This window comes from Vulpes vulpes, chromosome 3, assembly GCF_048418805.1.
Source record: "Vulpes vulpes isolate BD-2025 chromosome 3, VulVul3, whole genome shotgun sequence".
NCBI classification, from domain to species: Eukaryota; Metazoa; Chordata; class Mammalia; order Carnivora; family Canidae; genus Vulpes; species Vulpes vulpes.
The window spans coordinates 85,294,925-85,320,209 of record NC_132782.1 but is presented as its reverse complement, the minus strand read 5'-3'; the positions used below and the strand labels follow the sequence as shown (position 1 = coordinate 85,320,209).

The 25,285-nt window shown below is 42.6% G+C and overlaps 1 protein-coding gene and 1 non-coding gene across 17 annotated transcripts in view; both read left to right on the top strand.

Moving 5' to 3' along the window:
* Positions 1–1,533: 1,533 nt before the first annotated feature.
* The window catches only part of TRRAP (transformation/transcription domain associated protein), a 117,641-nt gene continuing 93,889 nt past the window's right edge, over positions 1,534–25,285 (top strand). For 14 of the 16 annotated variants that reach the window (XM_072753148.1, XM_072753147.1, XM_072753140.1 and 11 more), the window contains exons 1-13: positions 1,534–1,679; positions 4,011–4,170; positions 4,581–4,630; positions 9,915–10,025; positions 11,030–11,134; positions 12,242–12,325; positions 14,160–14,216; positions 16,160–16,285; positions 18,018–18,095; positions 18,305–18,393; positions 19,256–19,352; positions 21,474–21,612; positions 24,660–24,738. In XM_072753148.1, the coding sequence (XP_072609249.1) occupies positions 4,071–4,170; positions 4,581–4,630; positions 9,915–10,025; positions 11,030–11,134; positions 12,242–12,325; positions 14,160–14,216; positions 16,160–16,285; positions 18,018–18,095; positions 18,305–18,393; positions 19,256–19,352; positions 21,474–21,612; positions 24,660–24,738 (1,115 nt within the window). In that variant the 5' untranslated portion in view covers positions 1,534–1,679; positions 4,011–4,070. Of the gene's footprint in view, positions 1,680–2,020; positions 2,190–2,955; positions 3,005–4,010; positions 4,171–4,580; positions 4,631–9,914; positions 10,026–11,029; positions 11,135–12,241; positions 12,326–14,159; positions 14,217–16,159; positions 16,286–18,017; positions 18,096–18,304; positions 18,394–19,255; positions 19,353–21,473; positions 21,613–24,659; positions 24,739–25,285 lie in introns of those variants that run through there. The other 2 variants (XM_072753138.1, XM_072753139.1) reach the window with 2 other exon arrangements.
* LOC140598413 (small nucleolar RNA ZL1) lies at positions 4,300–4,504 on the top strand. The gene has a single exon (XR_012000845.1). It is a non-coding gene; the product is annotated as a small nucleolar RNA ZL1 (small nucleolar RNA).

Sequence of the window (25,285 nt, the reverse complement as noted above, 5' to 3'; positions counted from 1 at the left end):
GGCCCAGGGCGCGATCCTGGAGACCCCGGGATCGAATCCCACGTCGGGCTCCCGGTGCACGGAGCCTGCTTCTCCCTCTGCCTATGTCTCTGCCCCTCTCTCTCTCTGTGACTATCAAAAATAAATAAAAAATAAAAAAAAAATCATAACAGTATGTTGGATTCTTTGCTAGGAGAAGGTAAGGCCACGGGCCACGGGAAGTGTTGGGATTTTGCCAACAGTAGAGCTAGGCTTAAATATAGGTCTTCAGCCTGTGCAATTAATCTGAAACTTACCAAAGGATTTGTCTACCTCCTGCTTTTTTCTCCACCCCCTTCCCAACAAAGGTTAGTAAAGAACAGCTGTTTGCACACTGATTTTAGCCCTCAGATTATTCCACCTTCCCCAACTTTGGACCTATTTCTCTTGGGGGTGTTGGTGGTAGTAGTAGAGAGGATTTTGCTTGCCAGATCTTTTTCCATGGGGAAAAGATGTTCTGACCCATTTTATTTCTCCCAGCTCAGACATAAGTAACAAAGACATCCACATAAAATCCCAGCACTTCAACAGAGGCTTGTTCTTGAGTGGCAACATTTTTAAACGTGCAAGGAGCATGCTTCTGAATAGGGCACCTTTCTTCCAAAATATCTTGTAGGTATTGCAAGCTGCATTTATTATGAGGCGTGAAATGTATCTATCTGGGAAGGGAACACAAAGACTTCGGTAACTTAGTGATGATGGGGGGTGAGGAGGAGTTAAGATATTGTCAGGAAAGGGCGGGAGGTGGAGCAAGGTCTTGGAGGTGGTGGAGATAGGTCATCCCTTTAACCCTCTGTCCATCTAACATGGTAGCCATGGATTACCAGGAGCCAGACGCTCACTATTCAACCATTCTCCTTGATGGAGTCATAGAGGAGGCCCAACAGTATTTTTCCCTTCTAAGGCCTCTTGGTCCAGCCCATGCCATCTCACCTGGACATCAGGGCGTTCTGCCCCACTCCCCCTCCTCATCACTGCTCTGTCCTGGCCTGAGACATCTGCCTGCCAGGTAGGAGCTTACAGAAAGAGATCCTCTGCAGTCCAGCCTCTGGGTGATGTGGCTGCAGAACAAATGATCAGGCTGGCCACCTCCGAGCAGAATACCAGGGCTTTCCTTTGCTTACAGGGTCTCGTCTGTTTCCAGCCTTAGCGTTCCCAAGGCCCCTGCTTGATTCTTCCCCTTTCAACCGGTTAACCACCCCAGGAAGGGAGGAGGGAGGAAACCCCGCTCGGCCAGCCACATTCAGTTCAGTGACGGACTCCTCCTAGGCCCGACCGCCGCCTGCTAAGGGAGCTGCTTGGGTACCCACCGCCGCGCAGCAGTCCCCGCTCTGCCTCACATCCTGCCCAGGCCCGGCACCCACCGGAAGATTCCCGGCACCTGCAGGCCGCTCCAACCTTGCTGGCGGCCCCGCCTCCGCAGGCGGAGGTTTAAAGAGCCGGGCGGCTCCAGCCGGGTGCAGTGCCCCTCCCTGCTCCCGCCGCCCGCCCAGGCCGCACCCACTTGGGGGCGGCGCGCCCGGGCCTATTTCTCCCGCGGCGGGCGCGGCTGCTTTAAGCGGGGGCGGGACTGCACCGCGGCGGCAGCGGCGGCGGCGGGGGCCTCGGCTCTGCTGGGGGTCGCGGGCTGGTTCTGCAGGGGGCCGGCCGCCGAGATCAGGGTAAGCGCGGGCCGGCGCGGGCGAGCGCTGGAGGGCGGCGGAACGACCCCGGGAGGAGCGCGCGGCGGCCCGAGCCGGTGCGGGGTGGGGGGGAGGGCGGCGTGGGGAGGCCTGTGCGGCGCAGCGGCTCCGCGCAGCGACAGAGATAGGCTCGGTGCACCCGGTCCCCCCGGCCCTCCCCTCCTGGCCGCCGCCGGTGTTCAGCCCGGCCGGCCGGGGTCGGCGGCCGCCCAGTAGTCTCCTGCTGCTTGGCCGCGCTGGGGAGCTCGGGAGGCAGAGGGCCAGCGGCGCGAGAATTGGCCCTCGGCGCTCGCCGTAGCACGGCCTGGAGGGCGGACGCTGGGTGTCCGGAGACGGCGACAAAAGGAGGGAAGCGCAGAGCCGTTTGAGAGCGGGGAGGGAGAGCGTGGGGTTGGGGCCTCGTTTCCCCAGAGGCGCCCCGGGCCGGCCAGGCACCTCCCGGCCTCCACGCAGGCCCCTGGCTCGCCGAGCCCGGCGCGGAGAACGAAGGTAGCGGCAGCGACAGCGCCCCCTCTGGCCCGGCGGCGCCGCCTCGGGCTCTCGGCGCGGCGCTGCGGGGCGGGGCGGGGCGGGACGGGGCGGCGGGGCCGTTTGTCCCGGCGCGGGCGCTGCGCCGGCTCCGGCCTTCCCACCTGGGCCGGGATGCGGTGGCCCATGGAGGCCAGGCCCGGGCCCTCGGCCCCCGGCGTCTTGGAGCCGCTCTCCCACTGACCGGCGTGATGGGCGGTGTTCCCTCCTCAGCGCCCCCACCCCAGGCCCGGCGGGACGCTGGGCTGGGCCTCCGGGGGCCCCGGGGAGTGGGAGAGTGGATCACTTCGGTTGGAAGGGGGGGGGGGGGTCCAGGCCTTGAAGGAGTTTGGGCACGACCGCAAGGTTCGTAGGCACACGGGGAGGCCCCGACCCTGACTCTTGGGTCCCAGGGGATGAGGACGGGGGTGGGGGTGGGGGGCGTTCTGTGTTTGGAGGAGGGCGTGTGACCTGAAAGAGGAAGCAGCCGTCGGGTCGTCCGGCGGGCCTGATGGAACCCCACTCTTGGGTCTCAGGGCGAGAGCAGTGCGATAGAGCAGCAATCCGGCGTCTCCTCCGTGTTGGAGAAGTGCTTTTGGTGTCTCAGAGAGAGTGGCCCGTGGAGGCTCTGTGGAGTCGGGGTGTCCCCATCACCACTTGGGGCCGAAGTGTGCGCTGCTGGGGAGGGCTTCCGGTACGGAGGGCTTTTGAAAGCCCTGCAGGAGGAAAAGATGAAGTCCTGAAGACGCCTCTTGACGCAGAGTGGAATTAAACGGTTATATACACAAGGAAGATAGGTAAAAGCAAATTCAGTGGGTTCCCAAGATACTTTTGTGAGTGGTCCTAAAACAAACCGGGTCTCCCTCTATATATAATATGTCAGCCTGGAGAGGTAGTTCTTGAAGTGTGATGGGCAACAACTTGGAACCTTCATTCAGGGAAGCATTTTCTAAGTGCCTACTTTTGTGCAAGCAAAACTTAACTGCTTCCTGGGCCCCTCCCTGAACCACCGTCTCTGGGTTGTGGTTGGAGGTCCCACCTTGGGCACCTGATGATCCTTGCGCACACTGAAGCCTGAGAACCAGTCACCCAGGGTAGCAGTTGTCCAATCCAGTCAGCTGCCTGTTTGCTGCTGCTGCTGTTTTTAAATATTTTAAATTTTAATCTCTACACCCAGCGTGGGGCTCAAACTTAGAACCGCAGAGCCTGCAAGAGTTGCATGGTCTACAGGAAGAGCCTGCCAGGCGCCCCTCAGCTACCTGTTTTTAATACAGCCTGTGAACGAAGAATGGTTTTTAAGTTTTTAAGTGGTTGAGAAAACGTCAAAAGAAGAGTAGTGTTTCGTGACGTTTGAGAATTATGTGAAACTCAAATGTAAGTGTCCATAAATTAAAAATTTTATGGGTCACAGCCATGCTCTTTCATGTATGTGTGTCCATGGCTATTTTCTGGCTGCAACAGAGCTAAGTAGTTGTGGTAGAGACCACAAAGGCTGAAATATTTATTGTGTCTGGTTTACAGAGTTTGCCCATCCCGCAGTCTAGGGAAAGAAGGATATACAGTAAGGGGAGGGGGGCGCCTTTGATTATAAAAATCATGTTTAGAAATTAATAGGTAAAATGGATGTAAGTTTACTTTCAGAAAAAGCAGAGGGAATAGTATTGTGGGCATTTAAAAAGTATTTTTGCTTAATATAGTCATTTAGGTAAGATTTTCATAGAGACTGTGAGCTGTGCCTTCAGTAAGTTGGCTAACCTTATGCTCCTTTTTTTTTTTTTTTTTTTTTAATGCTCCTTTTCATAGGCTGGGTGAACTCATGGACCTGATGCTTTTCTCTTGAGAAAGAAACCACTCAAAAGAAAAATGGCATTTGTTGCAACACAGGGGGCCACAGTGGTTGACCAAACCACGCTGATGAAAAAATACCTTCAGTTTGTGGCAGCTCTCACTGATGTAAATACACGTGAGTTGATCCTTTTTGTCGTTAAAAAATGTGTTATCGTGGTTCATCTATCTCAGTTCAGATGATGTGCACGTTGAGAATAAAGAGTAATGTTGGCTTTTATCCTAATTTTCCTATTCTCTGCCTTGTGGAGAAGCAAAGTGATGAGCATTATTGGCTAGAGCCCCAAAGAGGCACATGTGTGTATGTGTGTGTATGCATGTGTGTCTGTATCCTTGTCTGTGCATGCACATGTATGTCTGGGAGTACGAATGTGTCTGACTGATTATAGGGAACTAGTTTATGTGCCTTCTGTTGGACGATGACAGTCAAACTGATAAGATCTGATTGCTTCTCTTAAACATTAAATAATTTTATGAAGATCCTTGACATAATTTCAATTACCTGATAACTTGTTTTGTCATTTACAGCTGATGAAACAAAGTTAAAAATGATGCAAGAAGTTAGTGAAAATTTTGAGGTATGAACTTACTATATATTTTTTTGTTGTGAGGTAAATATTCACATGTGCTTCCCAATTGCTTCTCTGTTAATCTTAGTAGTGAGTCAAAAATCATTCTCTCTGTTAATGTGATTTATTGTATTTCACAACTGATATGAGATGTGTGCACGGTATTGTCCAACTTTTTTTTTTTTTTTTAAGATTTTATTTGTTTACTATGAGAGACACAGAGAGAGTGGCAGAGACACAGGCAGAGGGAGAAGCAGGCTCCATGCAGGGAGCCTGATGCAGGGCCCCAATCCTGGGATTCCAGGATCACAGATGCTTAACCACTGAGCCACCCTGGTGCCCCTGTCCTTACACTAGTGACTGTGAACCTCAAGTATCATTGAGGGATGTTGCTTTGGTTTTGGTGGTTAAACCTTTTTCCATTTTGAGGCATATACTTTCAGGATGCAGCCAGACTTAAGTTGTGGATTCATTACTTTCATATAATAAATGTGTTACTGGGTACAGAGAGCAGGACATCACTGTGGCTCTGTTACTTAGCACTTGCATGACCTTGAGCATTTCCTCTCTTCTGAGCCTCACGTTCCACAATTTCCCGGTATCCCGTGGGTCCCTGGGCCCTGTTCACTTTTCTTTGGTCTTCTCTTTGTTCTTTAGATTGGATGATTTCTATTCTCTGCCTTCAGGTTCATTGACTGTTTCTCTGTCCTCTCTAGTTGGCCAGGAGGTTTTCAAGTTTCAGTTTATTTTTTATAAAATCTTTTTTATTTTAGTTTTTGTATTTTCAGTTTTGGCATTTCTGTTTGGTTCTTCTTTTGATTTCACTACTTCACAGAGATTATCATCACATACCAACATCATTTTGTTGTTATTCTTAGACCATTTTATAACGACTGCATTAAAGTCTTTGCTAAATGCAACATTTGGCTAGATGAGGGTTAATTACTGACTCTTGGTCACATGATCCTGCTTCTTGCGTTGTCTAGTAGTTTTTGACAGTATGTCGAATGCTGTATATGAGGCCAGGGACTCTAGATTGTTACCTCCCTCTGAAAGAGTCCTGATATTTTGATTGTGGTAGGCAGTTCAGTTAACTGGTTGATCTCGAACATACATGGGCTTGGTTTTATGCTGGGGCACAGAGGATCATGGGAAGGCTAAGGTATTCCTTGGGTCTCTAACCTGGTGGGATTCACCCTTCAAACCCTGGCTTCCCATGGATATCATCAGAGGTTGATTTTAGGCTTGGCTTGTTTTAGAGACCTAGAATAGGCCTTACTCCAGGGCATGGTCCTTTCTCAGCTGGATGTCTGGGGTGTTAAAGAGGTGTTACGAAAGTGCACTGTGCTCAGGCTGGAACCCCAACATCCTCTAACATTGTTAAATCTCTGATACCTCTTCGTCTCTCAGTCCCAAAGCTGTCCCTGTCCGGTAAGCTCCAGTTGGTCTTTCCCCCTCTAGTATGTGGAGTCCAGCCCTCTGTCAAGGTCTCAGAGACTCAGAGAAGACCATGCCCTGTAGTTCCTGTTTCTCTGGGGCTCTGCTTTGCAGATTCCGGCCACTTGAACTGTTTGGAACTCTGGTGTTTGCTGCTCAGTTCAGCAGGTCCATCCTGCTGACCTTGGGTGTCAGCCTGCCACGCCCCAGTCAGGACATCTGTACCCAGGCAGAGAGCCACGGTGGTCATATAATGTCCCCTGCTCCCGGAGATTGTGGTCTTGTACTGCCTCTTCTCCAGTACCTGAAAACCGTTCTCTGGTTTCTTGTCCAACTTTATGGTTAGTTTTGTGCTATTAGTTTCATGGGCAGGAGAGAAGATTTTATTTCTTATCTTTAATGTGAGGATAATAAAATATTTTTAAGAGAGTTAATGTGGTTAAGAAAAACAGATAAAATGTTTTCAGCTTCTGGCATGGCCATTTGGATTACAAAGGATCAAATAAATGCTCCTGCAGAATGAATCAGTGCCCTTCTCTGCAGCACTGGGTAGTATTTCCATTTGGTGGTTTTATTTTAAGTAGATGTTTTTTAAGGACTTGTTGCATTGAGCTGAGCTGGGAAAATAAATCCTGAGATATTTAGAGATTGAGCTAAAGAGCTTTCTCTTTTGCCCAAGCTGCTAACGCAAGCTGTTTAAAAAAAAAAAAAAAGGTAAAGAAAATCCAAAAAATGAAAAAAAAAAAAAAAAAAGAGGTGGGAGGTAGGTAGAACATGATTGGCTTGTGTTCTGCGTTTTTGGAAGAACTGATAAGTGAGAACCAGAGCCCCAGCGGGTTTGAAAGGATGGAGTCCGTCCTGGAGGAGCTGGCAAACCTTGAGAAACAAGCACGTATGTCAAGCGTCTGAGTGCGGTCCTGGGACCGAGTGTGGGCCTGGATCAAGTGTCTGACCTTTTCTCTCCTGTTTCCTGTCTGCCAGTTAGCAAGTTAATTTCTGACTTTGGTCACAGACACATTGATCAGACTCCCAGAACTAAAGTCAGTGGAGCAATGTACTTGGGGCTTTTGAAAATCAGGACTTTGGAAATCCGTAGGATATAAACATTTGCCTTAAATGAAATTCAGATGACTAAGGCCTTCAAAGAATCAAATACTAGAATGACAATCAGTAGGTAATTCTAAGTTAGCACCATTACCACCCCAGAAAAATACCAGAATAAGGGGACTGAAATTTAAAAAAAAAAAAAAAAAAAAAGCCAGTGCTTACAGGAGTCTTAGAAACACATTTCACTAAGCACTTAGGAATAGAATTGTGGGCCAAGTAAATGTCCTGTGGGCCATCTTTTAAGATAGGAGCTAAAGAAACCTCTAAGTTAGAACTCCTGTGACAAATTCATGTGGATCAAAAAGCTGGGGGCTGAGTTGAAATCCTGGCAGAATAACCAGGCAGCTTGTGAATGAATCTTTTTTATCAGAGGAATCTGAAACTCCTGTTTTGAAAATTTGGAAGCCGCAATCGAATGGGCCTCTGTGCAGATGAGCTTAACTTCTTGGTAACTTTGATAAGGATACAATGGGAATCTTCTTCCTTGAGTTTTTGAATATGGATATTTTGTAAAAAGTCTTAAGCTTTGGGGACGAAAGTTGACACACACACACACACACACACACACACACACACACAAGCTCCTGTTCCCAGTGAATTCACACACCCTACTTGGGGAGAGGCTGGGGGCTGCCCGAGGACTTCTCCCATGGTGTTCTGTGCGAATCGAGCCCTGAGTGGGTCCTGGGAGCCTGGTGCTCAGGCACACGTTCCAGGAATCACACTATTTTCTTTCCTGGCTCCTGTGGCAACCCTTTTATGGTTTTTACCTGTTTCTCTCTTTTCCTTCATAGATTCCTCTTCCAGGATTACCTTATAATATATAAATGCCTTATAAATGCCTTACCTTGTAGACAACCCCACATCTTTATCTGCATCCCCAGTGAGCGTCTGGACTTTCAGACTCTCGTATTTAATTAACTGCCCATATGTGTCCTCTCAAGGACTTGTCAGGCTAGCGATAGTAACAGTTGAACCCCTTGCTCTTATGCTCCCACCTTTTGCCATGCTCAACTAGTTTTAGTGCCTTCACATCCATACTTTTTTTTTTTTTTTGCATCCATACTTTCTTATAATTTTCTGCCTTTGCAATGGCTTTCCTTAGAACCTTCTTCATTTCCACTTTTTTCACGAGGTTAACTCCTGCTGGACTTCTAGGTCGTAGTGTAAACTTCGCTGCTTAAGGAAGGGGTTCTGTGTCCTTGGTTCCATCCAGTACATTGTGGTCTCTTAGTTGCCAGTGCTTCTTCTATTATAATTCTGTACTGTTCTTTTTATCTGTATTCCCAGCACATGACTGCCTCCCGCATCTCTGAGGGCATAAATTGTATCTACTTTCTTCTGTGTTTTTTTTAAAAAAGATTTATTTATATATTTTTAGAGAAAGTGCACGTGTGCAAACATTGGGGGGGCGGGGAGCAGAGGAAGAGTGAGATTCCCAGGCAACTCCCCACTGAGCGCAGAGCCCAATGGATGGCTCCATCTCATGACCCAGAGATCATGACCCGTGCCAAAACCAAGAATTGGACGCTCAACCAACTGAGCCACCTGCACGTCCCTCCACTTTCTTCATTTTATCTCCATGGAGCACATGATAGAGCCTCACTGAATGAACAAGTGAGGCCTTAATGGGGAAAGGACCTGGCTGTTAGAGACACTTAATTTGGAAACACTTCTCAAGCTTTTGAAACAATATTCAGCAAGCTTTATAATCTCTCTGAGCCTCTTTATGAAATGGAGATAATACTTACCTTAGGTTTGTGAGGACTGAGTGAGAAAGAGTAAAAATACACAGGACGGCAGTTAGCACACAGGTGATCTGGTAATATTGCCAGATGACAATGAGCATTTACCTTAGAGCATTTGCTGTGTCTTAAATTAACTCATGTAATCTTCATGTGATTACCTAAAACAGTAAATAATATGATACTTAACAGAGGGGACACAGAGGCACAGAGGCTAGGTAACTGCCAGAGGTTCCCACTTTCTAAATGGGATCCAGAAACTGCTCTAGGAGCCATTTTATGTCACTGTCTCCAGACTCTGGGGTCATTTCCAATTCTCCTTTTAAAGTCAGTGCTGGGAGAAATAATGGATTAGGTTAGATTATAATCTGTTGAATATAGATTTGACAACTCAGCTTTTCAGATTAGAAAAAGGTACCAGTTTGTTTAGGCTCTTCTTCATTTTCCACTTGAAGAGACTATGATCTAGAAGCTAAATGTCTTTTCAGAGATCTCACACTTAAGATGTGGTAGAGCCAGCCTCTAAAAGAGGCTCCAGATTCCACATTTTCCACAGCATTAGTATTTCTACTTTTATTTTTTATTTATTTTTTTTTTTAAATTTTTATTTATTTATGATAGTCACAGAGAGATAGAGAGAGAGGCAGAGACATAGGCAGAGGGAGAAGCAGGCTCCATGCACCGGGAGCCCGACGTGGGATTCGATCCCGGGTGTCCAGGATCGCGCCCTGGGGGAAAGGCAGGCGCCAAACCGCTGCGCCACCCAGGGATCCCGTATTTCTACTTTTAACATTTAACAGTTTTAACATTCACTTTGCATCTTACATTGGATTTCAGGAGCAATGATCATTTTAATTAAAACTGTGTTGTAACTGAAATGTCTAAAAGTATTAAAAATTGTTGGCTTCACTACAATGTTTTATATTTTCTTGAGGTTGTAATATGTGAATTTGAAATGAAAATGTGTACACAAACTTAATGGTGTTTTATTTTTGCACAATTAGAATGTAACCTCATCTCCACAATATTCTACATTCCTGGAACATATCATCCCTCGATTTCTCACATTTCTTCAAGATGGAGAAGTTCAGTTTCTCCAGGAGAAACCAGCCCAGGTAATCCATTGGGGAACATCAGTGGTGATGGGGGTGGGGGGAGGGGGGAATGTCATGCTGTAAGATTGTAAACTTTTTATGAATTTAAACAACTGAGAAAATGTGGGGCTCTACTTCAAAATAAGAGCATTTTTGTCACATAAGGATGACTTTGTCCCCAACCATGCCTCCTTAGTTAAATTTGGTTTTAAGTCGTTCACATTTGCCAACTGGTGACGTGGGTACACTGTTTATTACAGACGAGTTCAAATATCCACAGAAAAGAAGGAATAATCCTTTAATGACCCTCTCCATAGCTACTCCCTGACTTTGCTCTTCTAATTTGAGTTCTCATAACTTCCGACCAGTTTTGTCTATACCTCCACCCATTCTGTACACTCCCCTCCTTACCATGATCATTTTAAGAGTCTCCTATAAATGTTTCAGCGTCTCTTAAAAGTAACTCTTTCACTAGCATTATGGTAATTTTTAAAGTTACTGCCAAACAAAGTATTTTTATATTGTATCAGTTGAAAGTCTAGATGTTTGACCTACCTTTCAGTGTGGGCTCCATGGACCAAATCCTGAAAACTTGGTCAGCTTGTGATGAAATCATTCCTTGGGCCCAAGAGAATCAGGAGAGAGGATTGTAGGAACCAAACCCATGATGGAGGGAGATCCCAAACCAGGTTCAGTTTGTGTTGTGCTCTTTCATGCAAAATCCATCCCGACATTCACACACTGGTACCCTTCTGCTGGAAATAATGGTTTCATTGTGAAAGAGGGAAAGTTTGGCTTGGTAGGTTTGGTGCACAACTGTAGGGGTCTTGAAAGTAATGGTTTGTGGTATGTACTTGGGATAACATTTAAGTAATTCACAGGACCGTTTCTGAAATGGGTCCATCTTGTCATTTGATGGTTCCCCGTGCTGGGTGCAGATAGCCGTGTAACTTACGGAGTGTGAAAGAATTACTTCGGGATTCTTGAAGGATTTGATTTTTACATTTTTAATTTTTCCTCACCAGCAACTGCGGAAACTAGTACTTGAAATAATTCACAGGATACCAACCAACGAGCATCTTCGTCCTCATACAAAAAATGTTCTGTCTGTGATGTTTCGCTTCTTAGAGGTAATCTTTGAGAATTCTTGTTATTTAACCATTTCCAGGTTGTCCGTGGTTTTCTTACTGTAGAATCTAGTACTGCACAACTGCTTCCCTTTCACTAAAGCTCTGATTCACATGAGTAAAAATTTTCTTAATGTCCATTTTCCACCATTTTGCCCACCAAATTACTAAGAAATATTATTATTGAAGATTGAAGATTCTTTTTTTTTTTTTTTTTTTTGAGTCAGCAGGGAATTGACTAGACACAGTGGAAATTTTTAGAAAGCATTGGGTCAAAAAAAAAAAAAAAGAAAGGGTTGGGTCGACAGACTCGAGTGCAGGGCTCTTTGGCTTTGTGCTACTTCAAGCACAGTAAATACTCAAAAGAGTTTCTCAAATTCTTCAGGTGAATTTATTTGGTACCTGTTATATTTGCCTCTAAAATTGTTTTCTTACTGTTCTTAGCCTTGATATGTGTAGAATTCTGTTGTTTCTGGGCCCCTTGAAAAGATGAGCTTTATAGGGGATAGAGTTGGATTCAGATCCTAGCTCTGCTATGTGTTAGGTGTATCATGTTAGCCATGTGGCTTACTTTCTTTTAGCTTTAGCTCCCCTAGGTAAGATGTGGCTCACACCCCATTCAGAGAATGTAAAGTGTTTATCAGATGGTCTAATGAAAACATAGTGGGGTGTTTTGTTTGTTTGTTTTGTTTTTTGAGAGAGAAAGCATGAGCAAGAATTGGGAGAAGGAGAAGCAGACTCTCCACTGAGCAGGGAGCCCAACATGGGGCTTGACCCCAGGATCATGACCAAGCTGATGGCAGATGTATAAGTATCATTTGGACCATTAAGACCTTTGTTCATGGTGTGACTTGTCTTAAGTGCCAGTTACTCATCTGTCAGAGTGTTACTCTCCAGAGCTTACTGGGCGGCATACCCTTTAGATGGTCTACCAAAGACCTCAAAAGCTTCTTATCTGAGACAACTATTCTGTGTTTTCTGTTCAAGAAGTCAAATCTGAGTTAGCTGATGTAGGGTGTGTATACAGAAAAATGCTTAAAGAATGGTCAGTAATCTTTAGATTAAAATAACCTCAGAAGTATAACTTTAAAAAAATTTTTTTTTTTTTAGACGGAAAATGAAGAGAATGTTCTTATTTGTCTAAGAATAATCATTGAGCTACACAAACAGTTCAGGCCGCCTATCACACAAGAAGTAAGTGCTTATCCTGATTACGTTTATAAAAGTGTGTCAGTAGGTTTTTTTTTCCACCATGTGATTTATTTATTCTCTTAGAATTGACAGGACACATGCTACTTTCAAGGAAAGGATAGCCTAAGTTTGGGGGAAATTCTTTATGGGTTTCATAGTGACTTTTTTCTTGTCAATGTTTACATAAATATTTGGGTGAATTTGTACATTCATTGAAATTTAGTAAACTACCAAACTCGCAGAGCTGTGTGGGTAATTCTGGTATTTACAGGCCTGGTGTGCTAGAAGGCTCCAGTCATTTTATGCTCTGCAGGGGTTTAAGATGTGGGTTCTGAAGCCTAGTGGGACCATCTAAAGGGCATGCCAGTTCTGAAGTCAGAACTGGATTGGAATCTCAGCTCTGTAGTTAGTAGGTATCGACATTGGTAAGGTTTTAGCCTTTTGGAGCCTTTTCCATAAAATGAGGATACTCACAGGACATATCCTCAAAAGGTATCTTGAGGAATTAAATTTTTTTTTTTTAAACACATATAATCTGTATATTCTGGCAAACATACCCCCTCCCTGAGATGCCTTCTTTTTTATACTGACTCTTTATTGGTTCAAATTACATGTGGAAGAGTTCATAGAGGGCATAATAGCTTTTGTATAACAAGAGTGGAAAGTCAGTCAAAACTCAGGTCTTCATTAAGGAAGTCATATAGGAATAAAATATAAATGTAATGAGTGTGGGAAAACCTTTGATTCTAGGTCCTATTTTATGTGACACCAGAGAACTTAGAACCAGTTAAGTATGTAGGGATGCAGTAAAAAGGGAAACATGAAGATTTCCCATTTGGAGTCAGGATCCTTTAGTTGATTTTGAGCGTATCAGGAATAAACCCCATGCTTTTCTGACTGCACTTTGATTTTCCCTCTGGAAATGCCACTCAGGAGTTTTTGGTTGAAATTTTGAAGATGGATGAGAAGCCCTTACCACCCTGAGATTTTTGAAGAATTAAATATAGAGTGATTGGTACCCACATAGTAAGCACTGAATATGCTGTGTTAGCTGTAATTACGGTTTTCTTCTGTTGTGAACCTTACTAAGTGCCTATTGTCGATTATTTTGAAATTAAAAGAATAAAGATGAAGTAGAATTCCCATTACCTGAAGAAAACTGTTTAATGTCTTGATTTTTGTTCCTTTTCCTATCTTAGGTATATTTGCTACATAAATTTGATAATATTACTTTTGACATTTTATGTCTTGTTTCCCTTCACATTGTATAAGAGTATTTTCCAATCATAAAAAGTTCCTTATAAAGGAAGTTTTTCATGGGTGCCTAATAGTCTTTCTTACGATGCCCTTGTGTTTGGATATTTAAGGTATTTCAAAATTTTTATTTTAGGACTTTGCTGAGTGTCTTGTTGACAGTTCAGATTATTTCATGGACTGGGTTTGTAATAGTAGGATTATCAAGTCAGAAGTGTTAATGCTTTAATGCTTCTGAAATTGTTAAGGCGATTTCCAGAAAGGCTTGAGCATTTGACACTTCCCCTGGTAGTATGGGAGAGTCTCTCTCCTGTTGGACTCTATCTTGCAGGGTGTAGCAGTACTTTTTGAAAGGCAAGAAGTGGCATTTATTTTAATTTTCATTCCTTTGCCCTTCCTGAATTAGAAACTTATTTCCTTTTTGTTTCTTTTTTGGCTTGTCTGTATTTTGAGTCTGACATTTTTCCTGCCAGTTTTATGAGTTCTTACATGTTAATACTGTTAACGTTTTTGCTACCCACTATGAGCGTTTTCTGTTGATAAATATCTTCCTTACACTCTCTTTTTAAAATTTTATTTTTAGATACATCATTTTTTGGATTTTGTGAAACAGATTTACAAGGAGCTTCCAAAAGTAGTGGTATGTTTTTAATATTGACTTTCTTATATTCATTTGTTCTTTCCTCATTCCAAAGGGAATTTGGAATATTTGGGTTGAAAGAGTAACCGAGGGGAATGCTGATTTTAGAATGAGGAGTAGTGGGATCCCTGGGTGGCGCAGCGGTTTGGCGCCTGCCTTTGGCCCAGGGCGCGATCCTGGAGACCCGGGATCGAATCCCACATCGGGCTCCCGGTGCATGGAGCCTGCTACTCCCTCTGCCTGTGTCTCTGCCTCTCTCTCTCTCTCTCTGTGACTATCATAAATAAATAAAAAATTAAAAAAAAAAATAAAATTTAGAATGAGGAGTAGTTAGTGGTGGTCAAAATGTAGGTTAATACATCAGCCATTTAAAAGAATTCTCTTGCTTTCACTGTTTAAATACATTATTTTTGACATAAAAGCAATAATATATTTTTATTGTAGAAATTTGCGACAAAACCAAGGCAAATTTGTAAGCAACCACTGATGTTGAAGTTTTGTTTTTTCGCATTTTTCATGTTTTTTTAAAGATGGTTGTATTCCTGTTTGAAGCCTTTTTTGGGAAGTGGTGTACACTTTCAGCCTCCTTTTCAGTATCCTTAAAATTCTTTCCAGTATTCAAAGAAGTCTTTCTAAGTGGCGTCAGAAGTGTGGGGAAGGGCATGGTGTGCCTGAGGGCGTGCTCCTCCCCACCTTACTCTCGCTTGCAACAACCAGTTTGGAACATCCTCCAGAACATTTCTGTTGGAGGTCCTAGTTCTTAGTGGCCCCATAACTTCCTGTCCTATGCATGTACCTGGACTGTCTCCGTGGTGCTGCTTTTCCAGATTTTCAGCTCCTGTCATAAGTAATGGTAAAAATCATTGTGCATAAATCTCTTCGTAAGTCAAGAGTTTTCTAAAGATATTTTTTTTTAATTTAAAAACAATTTTTTAAAAATTAACGAAGCAAAATGGACTCCTTTGGTATTTTAAGGATTTTTATTTTAAAGATTTTATTTATTCGTGAAAGACACACAGAGGCAGAGACATAGGTAGAGGGAGAAGCAGGCTCCCCTGCTCCCCTGTGCGGAGCCTGATGCGAGACTCAATCCCAGGAGCCTGGTATCATGCCCTGAGCCAAAGGCAGACATTCAATCACTGAGCCACCCAGGTGCCCGTTTTAAGGATTTTAACTTAAGAATGTATAAAACTGGGGTCCCTGGGTGGCGCAGCGGTTTGGCGCCTGCCTTTGGCCCAGGGCGCGATCCTGGAGACCCGGGATCGAATCCCACGTCGGGCTCCCGGTGCATGGAGCCTGCTTGTGTCTCTGCCTCTCTCTCTCTCTCTCTCTCTCTCTCTCTGTGACTATCATAAATAAATAAAAAAAATAAAAATAAAAAAGTTAAAAAAAAAAAAAAGAATGTATAAAACTTAATTGAGTTCTGGGTTGCCAAGTCCTGTCAGCCTGTCATTTCAGCCAGAAAAGCTGCTGTTTGTCAGAAGCTGTTTTATTTAATATAAAGTCCAAATTACATTTAGAACTGAGGATGGCAATGAGGCCCTGGCTTTTAAAAATGTCTGTGCTTTGTTGTGGTTCCTGTCTTTGTTCTCTGAAGGAGACTTTGGAAAGTGGACTCAGTGGGGCCTAGCTTCTGGGTTCCTACCACTAGAGGCATGGGCTACATGAGGTAGTAATGTAACATGTCGTGCGTTTCATCTATCACCAGCAGGGAACAAAGGTAGAAAATACTTTGGGCAAGTTTTCGTTTTCCATTGTTGGGGTAGAGAATATTGTCACTGCCGTGTTACCTTCACCCATAGAGGACTCAAAGTTATGGCATGTACCCATCTGTGACAGAGACGGGTACAACGTTGGATTTCTTCCAGCACAGGTTGGCTGTGTTTCATTGAGGAATATTGTGTCTGACATGAGGAAGAATGACTTCCACTCTTTTTATGCAGAACCGCTACTTTGAGAACCCTCAGGTGATCCCTGAGAACACAGTCCCTCCCCCGGAAATGGTTGGTATGATCACAACAATTGCTGTGAAAGTCAATCCAGAGCGTGAGGACAGTGAGACGAGAACAGTAAGTTGTTTTTTTTTTCAGTTGTTTTGCTTTGTTTTTATTCCTGTCTTCTTGGTAGAGGAAAATAATGAGATACGGACTTTTTATGTATATTTTTAGTATATTGTGGGGTTTTTTTCTCCAAACACTTGGGGCATTTAAGATAACATAAATGTGTGTGCCTGAGAAAGCTTCACTGATTCTTAATGCAACCCTGAAGTGCTGAACGGAAACTGTAGTGGAAATCCAAAATCACCTATTGGAAAGACAGCTGCCCAGCTGAGGGGATCGCTGCTCCATTCTTAGCCCTGACATTAACAAAGTCCCTTTAAAGCTACATATATTTAAGGAAAAAAAGGTGATTTAAAAAAATGAAAAAAAATAAAGCTACATATATAAATTTCTACCTCGGTACCTGAGAGTGTGGGCTCTGGGGACAGAAGCTTGGGGACCATGTTCCAGCACCACCATTGGGCTTTTTGACTGTTGCAAAGCATATAACATTTGTTCTAGCTTAATTTTCCCTCTCATTATCTGAGAACCCTGTCATGTGGAATTTTGTGAAGGTCATACTGGTGTTGTCTGCAGGTAATACATTGTATTGGATGTATATGGTACACAGGTAATGTGTACTGAGCAATTACGACGACTGTTTTCAGGATTGAGTTAAGAATATCATCTATATTTGTTTTATCATTTTGCAGAATGTTTTGATTTGTGCTAGGGTAAACAAGAAACTGCATTTTGATTGAAGCTTTCATTCCTTTTCTCTTCTGGAACCAGAAACTCATTTTCAGTTCCAGTCATTCTTTTCTTTTCTGTCTGCCCCTGCCCATTGTCCTGACATTTTCTGAGTCTGACATTTTGCTTACTTGCGCTGGGAGTTCTTTTTTTTTTTTTTTTTTAAACACTACAGTTTTATTTTATTTTATTTTTTAAATTTTTGTTTATTTATGATAGTCACAGAGAGAGAGAGAGAGAGAGAGAGGCAGAGACACAGGCGGAGGGAGAAGCAGGCTCCATGCACCGGGAGCCCGATGTGGGATTTGATCCCGGGTCTCCAGGATCGCGCCCTGGGCCAAAGGCAGGCGCCAAACCGCTGCGCCACCCAGGGATCCCTGCGCTGGGAGTTCTTATGTCAACATTAAAACTATTAAATTTTAAAAAATATCATAAACATTCTGTGTTTAGAAGTATCTTTGAAACTAGGTAAATTTGTACTTTCTGATGTTGTTCTTTTGAATCAATTAATAGATATTAATTTAAAATTTCTTCAAGTGGGGATCCCTGGGTGGCTTAGCGGTTTGGCGCCTGCCTTTGGCCCGGGGGGTGATCCTGGAGTCCTGGGATCGAGTCCCATGTCAGGCTTCCTGCATGGAGCCTGCTTCTCCCTCTGCCTGTGCCTCTGCCTCTCTCTCTCTCTCTCTCTCTCTATCTCTGTGTCTCTCATGAATAAATAAATAAAATCTAAATAAATAAATAAAAATAAAATTTCTTCAAGTGATTTGAATGTCTAAGTTTTGACAAATTTTTCTGATGTTTTTACAATAGGTGACTTTGGGAAATAGACAAACCTTTATATTAAATGATAGTTCTTTGTGCTTTGTTTTCAAAATAGTTTGGCTCTTTCACCACAGGTATTTACAAAGATGTGGCAATTCTTTCTCTCCATTTTGCTGGGGTGAGGCTATTAGCAGGCTCTTTTAAGTGCCATAGTGATAACCGTGGTCCTGCTTTTGCTTCTCTCTTACAGCATTCCATCATTCCAAGAGGATCTCTTTCTCTAAAAGTGTTGGCAGAATTGCCCATTATTGTTGTTTTAATGTATCAGGTATGCACATTGCTTATTAGTTTCTTGGGTTTGGGGATTCTTATTTTATGACAAAGTTCATATCTAATTTTCTGTGGCAAATGGAAGATGCGTGTGATGTACACATGCTGACTAATGTAATGAATCTTAGGGTTTTTTTTTGGTATGCCAAATTATTTTGCTGTAGTCTAGTGTAAGAGCATGAAAATCTGCTGTGTTTGCTTTTTTAGCTCTACAAACTGAACATCCACAATGTTGTGGCTGAGTTTGTGCCCTTGATCATGAATACCATTGCAATTCAGGTGTCTGCACAAGCCAGGTGAGATTTCTGTGGACAGCAACATGGCTGACTGCCACGGTTATTTAATTCCAAATAAAAATACACTTGCTGTCATCTTTTGTAAGACACGGAAATTCTGGGTGATAACATTTTGGTCAGATGATACGCATTTTTGACTTTTTGAGCTTACATTTGAATAATGATGTAAATAGTTTTAGTTTCTTATTTTGAAAAGATGAGCTAATATTTTGGGTTTTTGTGTCTTGTGAATTTAGAACTATCATTAGGTGTTACTGTGCTCACTCCCAGCTGTGGGATAGACAAACCTTGCCACCTTCAAGCCCAGTTCTTGCTGTGCCTTTCAGCATGACTGCTAAAATGTTCTCTACCCTTGTTCCCCTTCACCAATCATTCAACGTGTGAACTGTACATATTTATCTTTGGAAGCCCTAGTGAAGCTTCTTCTCAAACTTACAAGCATCCTCTTGAGGCCTTTGTCACTCACTCTCTTGACTGCTGCCCATCTGGCTTTGGGTCATTGGAGGGGGGATCTGAGGGTAAATCAGCTGTAACAATCCCTGGTGGCCCTAACTGGGGTCTTTCATGGAGCAGACAGTCCCTGATAGAGTCTGCTGGCCGAGTGGGTCAGCCTGGCATTGGCTCTGGGATGCACATTGCAGCTGCTCTGGAATGGCTTCGAGAGCTGCTTGCTTTATGCCTTTAAACCCTTTGCATTATTTGGAACTGCACAGAAATGTAGAATGTTTACGGTTGGTGCTGTGTTATGATCTGTGTGGAAATCATGCTTTTAGGACTTAGTCATTATTATAGGCTTTGATTAAATCTAACACCACCTAGAGTTAAGAGCTAATACTGTAAATTCTATTCACTTCTCATTTAGGCAACACAAGCTTTACAACAAGGAGTTGTATGCTGACTTTATTGCTGCTCAGATTAAAACATTGTCATTTTTAGCTTATATTATCCGAATTTATCAGGTAAGTTCATTGACTTTTAAGTCAAGTTTACTGAGATATAATTTACATACAATAAAATTCATCTTTTGCAGATACACAGTTCTGCAAATTGACAGATGCATACAGTTAGTAACCCCCCCCCCCCCCCCCCCCCCCCATGTAGAGCATTTCAAAATTCCTTTTACACGTTCATAGTCCATTTTCTCCCCAGTCCCTGGCAAACACTGACTTGCTTTGTGGCACCTAGTTTTGCGTTTTCCAGAAGTAAAAAAAAATGACTTGGGTAATGTATATAACCTTTTGAGTGTCACTTTCACTTAGCAATAGCACTGAAATTTATTCTTGTTATTTTATTTTTATTGGGGTTAGTTGTCTTGGTCTGTCTAGGCTTCCTAACAAAATGGCATAGGCTAGATGGCTCAAACAACAAAAATTTCTTTTCTCACAGTTCTGGAAGTTGGGAGGGCCAATATCAAGGTCCCAGCAGGGTTCATATTCTGGCAAGGACTCTCCTGTGTTGCCAGTAGCCGCCTTCTTTCTGTGTCCTCACATGGGGACGGGTGAGAGATTGCTGGTTCTCTTCTGAGGCCACAGTCCCATCGGATTAGGGCCCTGTACTTAAGACCTCATTTGACCTTAATTATCTCTGGTTTCTGGGTGCAGTCACAACAGGGCTGAGGACCTCAACATGAATTTGAGGGGGCAGCGTCATCTGAAGCTGCAGTACTGACCTGTATAGGTGTGCTATGCTAGGTGTAGCCACTCACCAGTTGCTGAGCATCTGAGTTGTTTCTAATTTTTTTAAAGCAGCTTTATCAGGATATAATTTACATATAAAATTCACTCTTTTTAAAGTACTCAGTAAGTGGGTTTTAGTTCATTTACAGCCTTGTACCACTATCCCCACCATCCCATTTTAGTACTGTTTCTTCACCCTGAAAAGTCTTCCTGGCCCTGGTTGGCAGTGCCATTCAGTTTCCTATGGCCCTCAGCTCCTGGCAACCAGCGATGTCCCTTCTGTCTTGGATCCGCTGATTGCATTTCTGGCCATTGTTAATGAGTCCATCATAAATGGACACGGGCACACAGATACTTGTGTGGGCATGTATGTTGCATTGACTTCTGTGTCAATGCAATTTTTAAGGAGAGATTGGAACTTTAAAAAAATGGCATCATTCATAAGCCAGTGATAGAGTTTGCAGTGTTCTTCGAGAGGCTGGAGGGTGATTTCAGTTCTGTTTTTCCCCACTCGTAGTTGTAGTCTGTCTGTATTTCAATCCTGAGAAGAACTTGGAGGAAAGAAATGATCTTATTTCCCATTAGTCATAGAATGTTTTTGTGTAAACTTTTGGTGTTCTCAAGTGTGGGATAAACCTAGTCCTGACCTATTGTATAGCAGTGGAATTATATTGCAGTTGTTTTTTTAAGGAAAAAAACTTTGTTATTTTCGGGAAAGTAAAAATGAAAACATGTTTGCCAAATTGTTCAGAATAAAAACTATCTTGGAAAGCATTCATAGCTCTTTTTGTCCTTTTTTAAGGGCATTTATCTAGATAATGATACTTTGCACTGAGAATATGGAACATTTGATTTTGAAAATCTGAATTAGATACTCTTGGGTATTTTAGCCAGCTTGAGCTACCTTGGTGAATTGCCTTGTTACTACTCCTCTGAAGGAAAATGATGAGAGCTTGTTCTTGAGGGAAAGGGGTCTCTGGTGTCTTTCACAACATACGTTAACGGGATGACAGAGTAGATTATGTTCTTTTTTTTTTTTTTTTTTGTAGATTATGTCCTATGAAATTTTCAATATTCCCCCTCCTTCCCACCAATAAGGAAGTGATTAGTATTCATTGTTAAAAGCTGGGAAAACACAGAAAAATACAAAGAAGTCATCCATAATCCCATCGTGTAAAAGAAACTGCTACTTAACATCGCTGTACGTCCTTCCACGGTGGCAGCGAGCACCCAAACTATTAAAACTTACCAGATGCTGCTTGTTTATGAGGGTGATTACTTCATGAGGGTCCTTTGAGCCACACTTAGTCCTACTGAACTTTTTTGAGTTTATAAAATTGGGGTTTTTCTTACCCATCCCATCTATGTCAATATAACTTTGTTATTTCCATCCTCGTTTTACAGGAGTTGGTGACTAAGTACTCTCAGCAGATGGTGAAAGGAATGCTACAGTTACTTTCTAATTGCCCTGCAGAGACTGCACACCTCAGAAAGGAGCTTTTGATTGCTGCAAAGCATATCCTCACCACGGAGCTAAGAAACCGTACGTCCACTTTATCTTGGAATGCTTGCATAGGCCTGTCTGCCTGTGGTACTGTAGACATCTCCTTGTTGGTCTGAGTCTTTAGTTTGCTTGGGTGTTTTAGGCTCCATGTGTCCTTTCCTTACTGCTCTCTCAGATTTACGCTTCCTCCTTCTTTGCCTTGTTGCCTCCACACTCTCGGTCTGCCTCTCTCCTTTGCTTTCCACCAGCATTCTCCCCATGTCTTCCCAACAGTCTCGTGATTAATGTGATCATTTTCTTAGCATAATGGCGCGTCCTCAGCATCTCCTGGTACTTCTCTGCCTTTTGGCTACATACCTTTTGAAACTGCAAGTAGCTGTTTACTCATTAACTCACAGCTAACAGTCTTTAAAAGGTGAGAAGAAAACAATTTTCTTTCTCCACACTGTGAAAATGGTAAATTGGTCCTGTTTTTTATGCACAAAATTATTACTTGCTTTTTGCTAATCTGATAATTATACTTTTTCTATCAATTATTGATATATAATTTTAAAATACTTTTCTATTTGCTATGTCCAAATCATTACATCAAAGTTATATCCTAATTGTTTTGGGTTTATTATTATTATTATTTTTCATCCTGTTTTGAGTTGGTAACCTTTCGCCAGTAATGATTGAATATTCAGTGTTTTATTTGCCTGGCTTGTAAATTGGAGCATCTGTAAAACTGGCTTTCTTATGTAGTTTTTAAACATGAAGCGTACGGTTTGAGTAGTAACACATGAATTAATACAATAAAGCTCAGGTGTTTTATGCTGTTAAAATACAAGTTATAGTGATATTACATATGGATATAGCTGAGTAGAATATAGACTTTTTTAAAAACTTTTTTTAATGTAATCTATAGAGTACCGAAAAGAAATGTATGAGTTTGCAAAAAACTACAGAACAAATGTGTGTTCACGTCCTCCATGTTGAGAAATTCAGTGTCACCATCCCGCAAAGCTCCCATGTGGCAGTTTGTACAGTCACGGCTCCTTTGGCCATATGTGGCTCTTCTACATGTTCACCACTGAACAATATTATAATAATTTTAAATGGAACAGTTTATAATCTATTCACTGTGGTTCTCAGATTAACCATTAGCATTCCTGCCATTCGAGTAATGAGACTCTGGAAGGTGCGCTTGGGGAGCTGTGTAGCAAGAGGTTTCTACTTATTGAAATGCTGACAGATAAAAAAACCCTTTCCCATGCTTATCAGGGAATCGTGTTCCATTGCCTGCAGCCCAGCCCTGGTGAGGGCTTTGTTTCAGCCTTTGGGCTGTTCCACAAAGATCGTTGTGTTTCCAAGATGCTGCTCTCAGGGTTTGATTGCATCAAGCTTGTTGAATTCAGCTTTCAGAGCCCCTCTCCCCCCTTCCAAGTCTCTCTACTGATTGGTTTTATTTATTTATTTTTTTAACAAAATACTTCACGATACTTTGTTTTGAAACCTATAGTAGTTCTTGGACTACTGTAACATCACATCTCAAAAAGGGTAACATCACGTCTCAAAAAGGGTTTCATTTAAAGAAATACTTAAGAAATTATTTCAGATGTTAGTGTTATTGTATATTATATTGTTTGAAAATACAAAAAGATGTGTTTATATAGCTAAAATTTACACGTCCACTAACATTTTCAGTTAGCCCTGCTTTTTTGGCATCCAAAACGATACCAAGAGGTAACTCATTTGCACAAATTCTGAAGAGCAATAGTTTGAGAAAACCTAGCTGTTCAACAATGTTACCCATTTTTCTGGAGACTCTGATTCTGGGTCATGGAGGGAATCTGGGAACTAGCATCATACAACTTAATTTCTTAACACTTCCTCCTTGCACATGTTGCTTGTCCCTAGCCAACCCACCAGCCACCAGTGGTTGGTGTCTGAGTCCTTTGCATTTTTCCTTCTGTGCTTCCTTCCTCTTGGCCACCTCACTGAGGGACATATCAGGCACATTCCCTCTCTAACTTTAGAGGGATTGCTGGTTACTTTTTCATTTGGCACTTGTCCCTGTGCTGCTTTGCTTTGGGAGTTAACTGGAGATGTGCATTGTGTCTCTCCAGTGTTTACACTTCTATTATAGCTTTGACCCTTAGTAGCTGTTAGCTGGTGGAGAGTGTACTTTATTTTATTTGATTTGCTGATGCTGGCAACAATGCCAGGCTTATTCCAGAATCTAAACATCCTTTGGATGTTTGTGGCCAGGGCTCCCTAGGGGAGTGTGGAAGAGAGGCCTAAAAAATGTAGGTTGCTGCCTTATCTGTACATCCTCAGAAATGTAATTTGTTTTCGAGTGAAGACCAGCTGTTTCTACCCTGGTGAAGTCTACAGGCCTGCAGGGGAGTAGGGAGGAGGTTTGGTCATGATGCCATCTGCAGGATTAGAGAGAGAGAACTCGTGGTGAGTTTATAGTCTGCCTCACCCAATGTGTGGGGACCCCTAACCTGGGCTCCATGTGTAAGAGAACCCTGGAGAATTTTTAGACTTTTGTAAGTTATATGGAGAAATACCCTTATTTCCATAATAAGTAACCGTAAAATGTTTAAGAAAGGTGAGTTCAGGCCAATAGATAAAGAGACATTTAGGAGACTCAGCCCCTCTTCTCCAGATACGTGTGGGTGGATGGTGGATGGTGGCAGCTTTTTTTTTTTTTTCATATATATTTAAGATTTGTTTTATTTTTAAGTAATCTCTACACCCATCGTGGAGCTCAAACTCCCAATCCCACAACCATGAGTCACATGCTCTTCCAACTGAGCCAGCCAGGTGCCCTTCTGGTGGCAGCTTTTAAGGATGATGGGATGGGCCTCCATGAAGTACTAGGGGCAGATTCTCTGCCAGGGAACAGGAAGCTGATTTTTTCTTACTCTGTGATACAGAGTGTGGCCCAGCAAAGCCAGTGTCTTGGACTGAAATATAGTACATGTATATTTCTCCTACCCACACTTTTCCAAATCTAGACTGTAGCTTGGCTACTGTTAAGTAGTTCACGGTGTCATTGGTGTCGTTGGTGACATATGCGATGAACATTTGTGTTCTAGAGTTCATACCTTGCATGGACAAGCTGTTTGATGAATCCATACTAATTGGATCAGGATATACCGCTCGAGAGACTCTCAGGTATGATATCTATTGATAAAACACAGGAGGGTCAGTGAATCCTGGCACTTTATGTTATGAATGTTGCAGCATACATAGGCTTTACTCTCCCTTTAGATTTAGAATTGCAGGAAATTTGGAAATGCCTTAGGTTGCTTTTTGTGCCTTAGCTTATGGGGAAAAATTCATAGGTGTTTTGATTTAAATTATAGGTAAAATTGTATCTAATTTGTATTGGTTTTTCTGTTGTTTTCTTTTTATATAACAAATGTATCTCTTTATTATGGACCCAACAAGAAGCAAGAAGGAAAGAAAACCTTTTGGTTCTACACAGAGAGTTCAAGTAAAGTGGATAATATTTTGATGTGTTTCCTTCTAGCTTTATTTTCTTACGTATTTCATAAAATGTAGTTGTGGTCATGTTTATTGTTTCTAAAGGAGAAAGTTAATATTATCTTTTATAATGTAAAATGAATCAATATCAGTAATTTTTTGTTTCTAATATGGGAAGTGTGGTAGGTCTTTTGAAAAACATGCAGAACAGTTTGAGGATAGTGTAGACTATGTT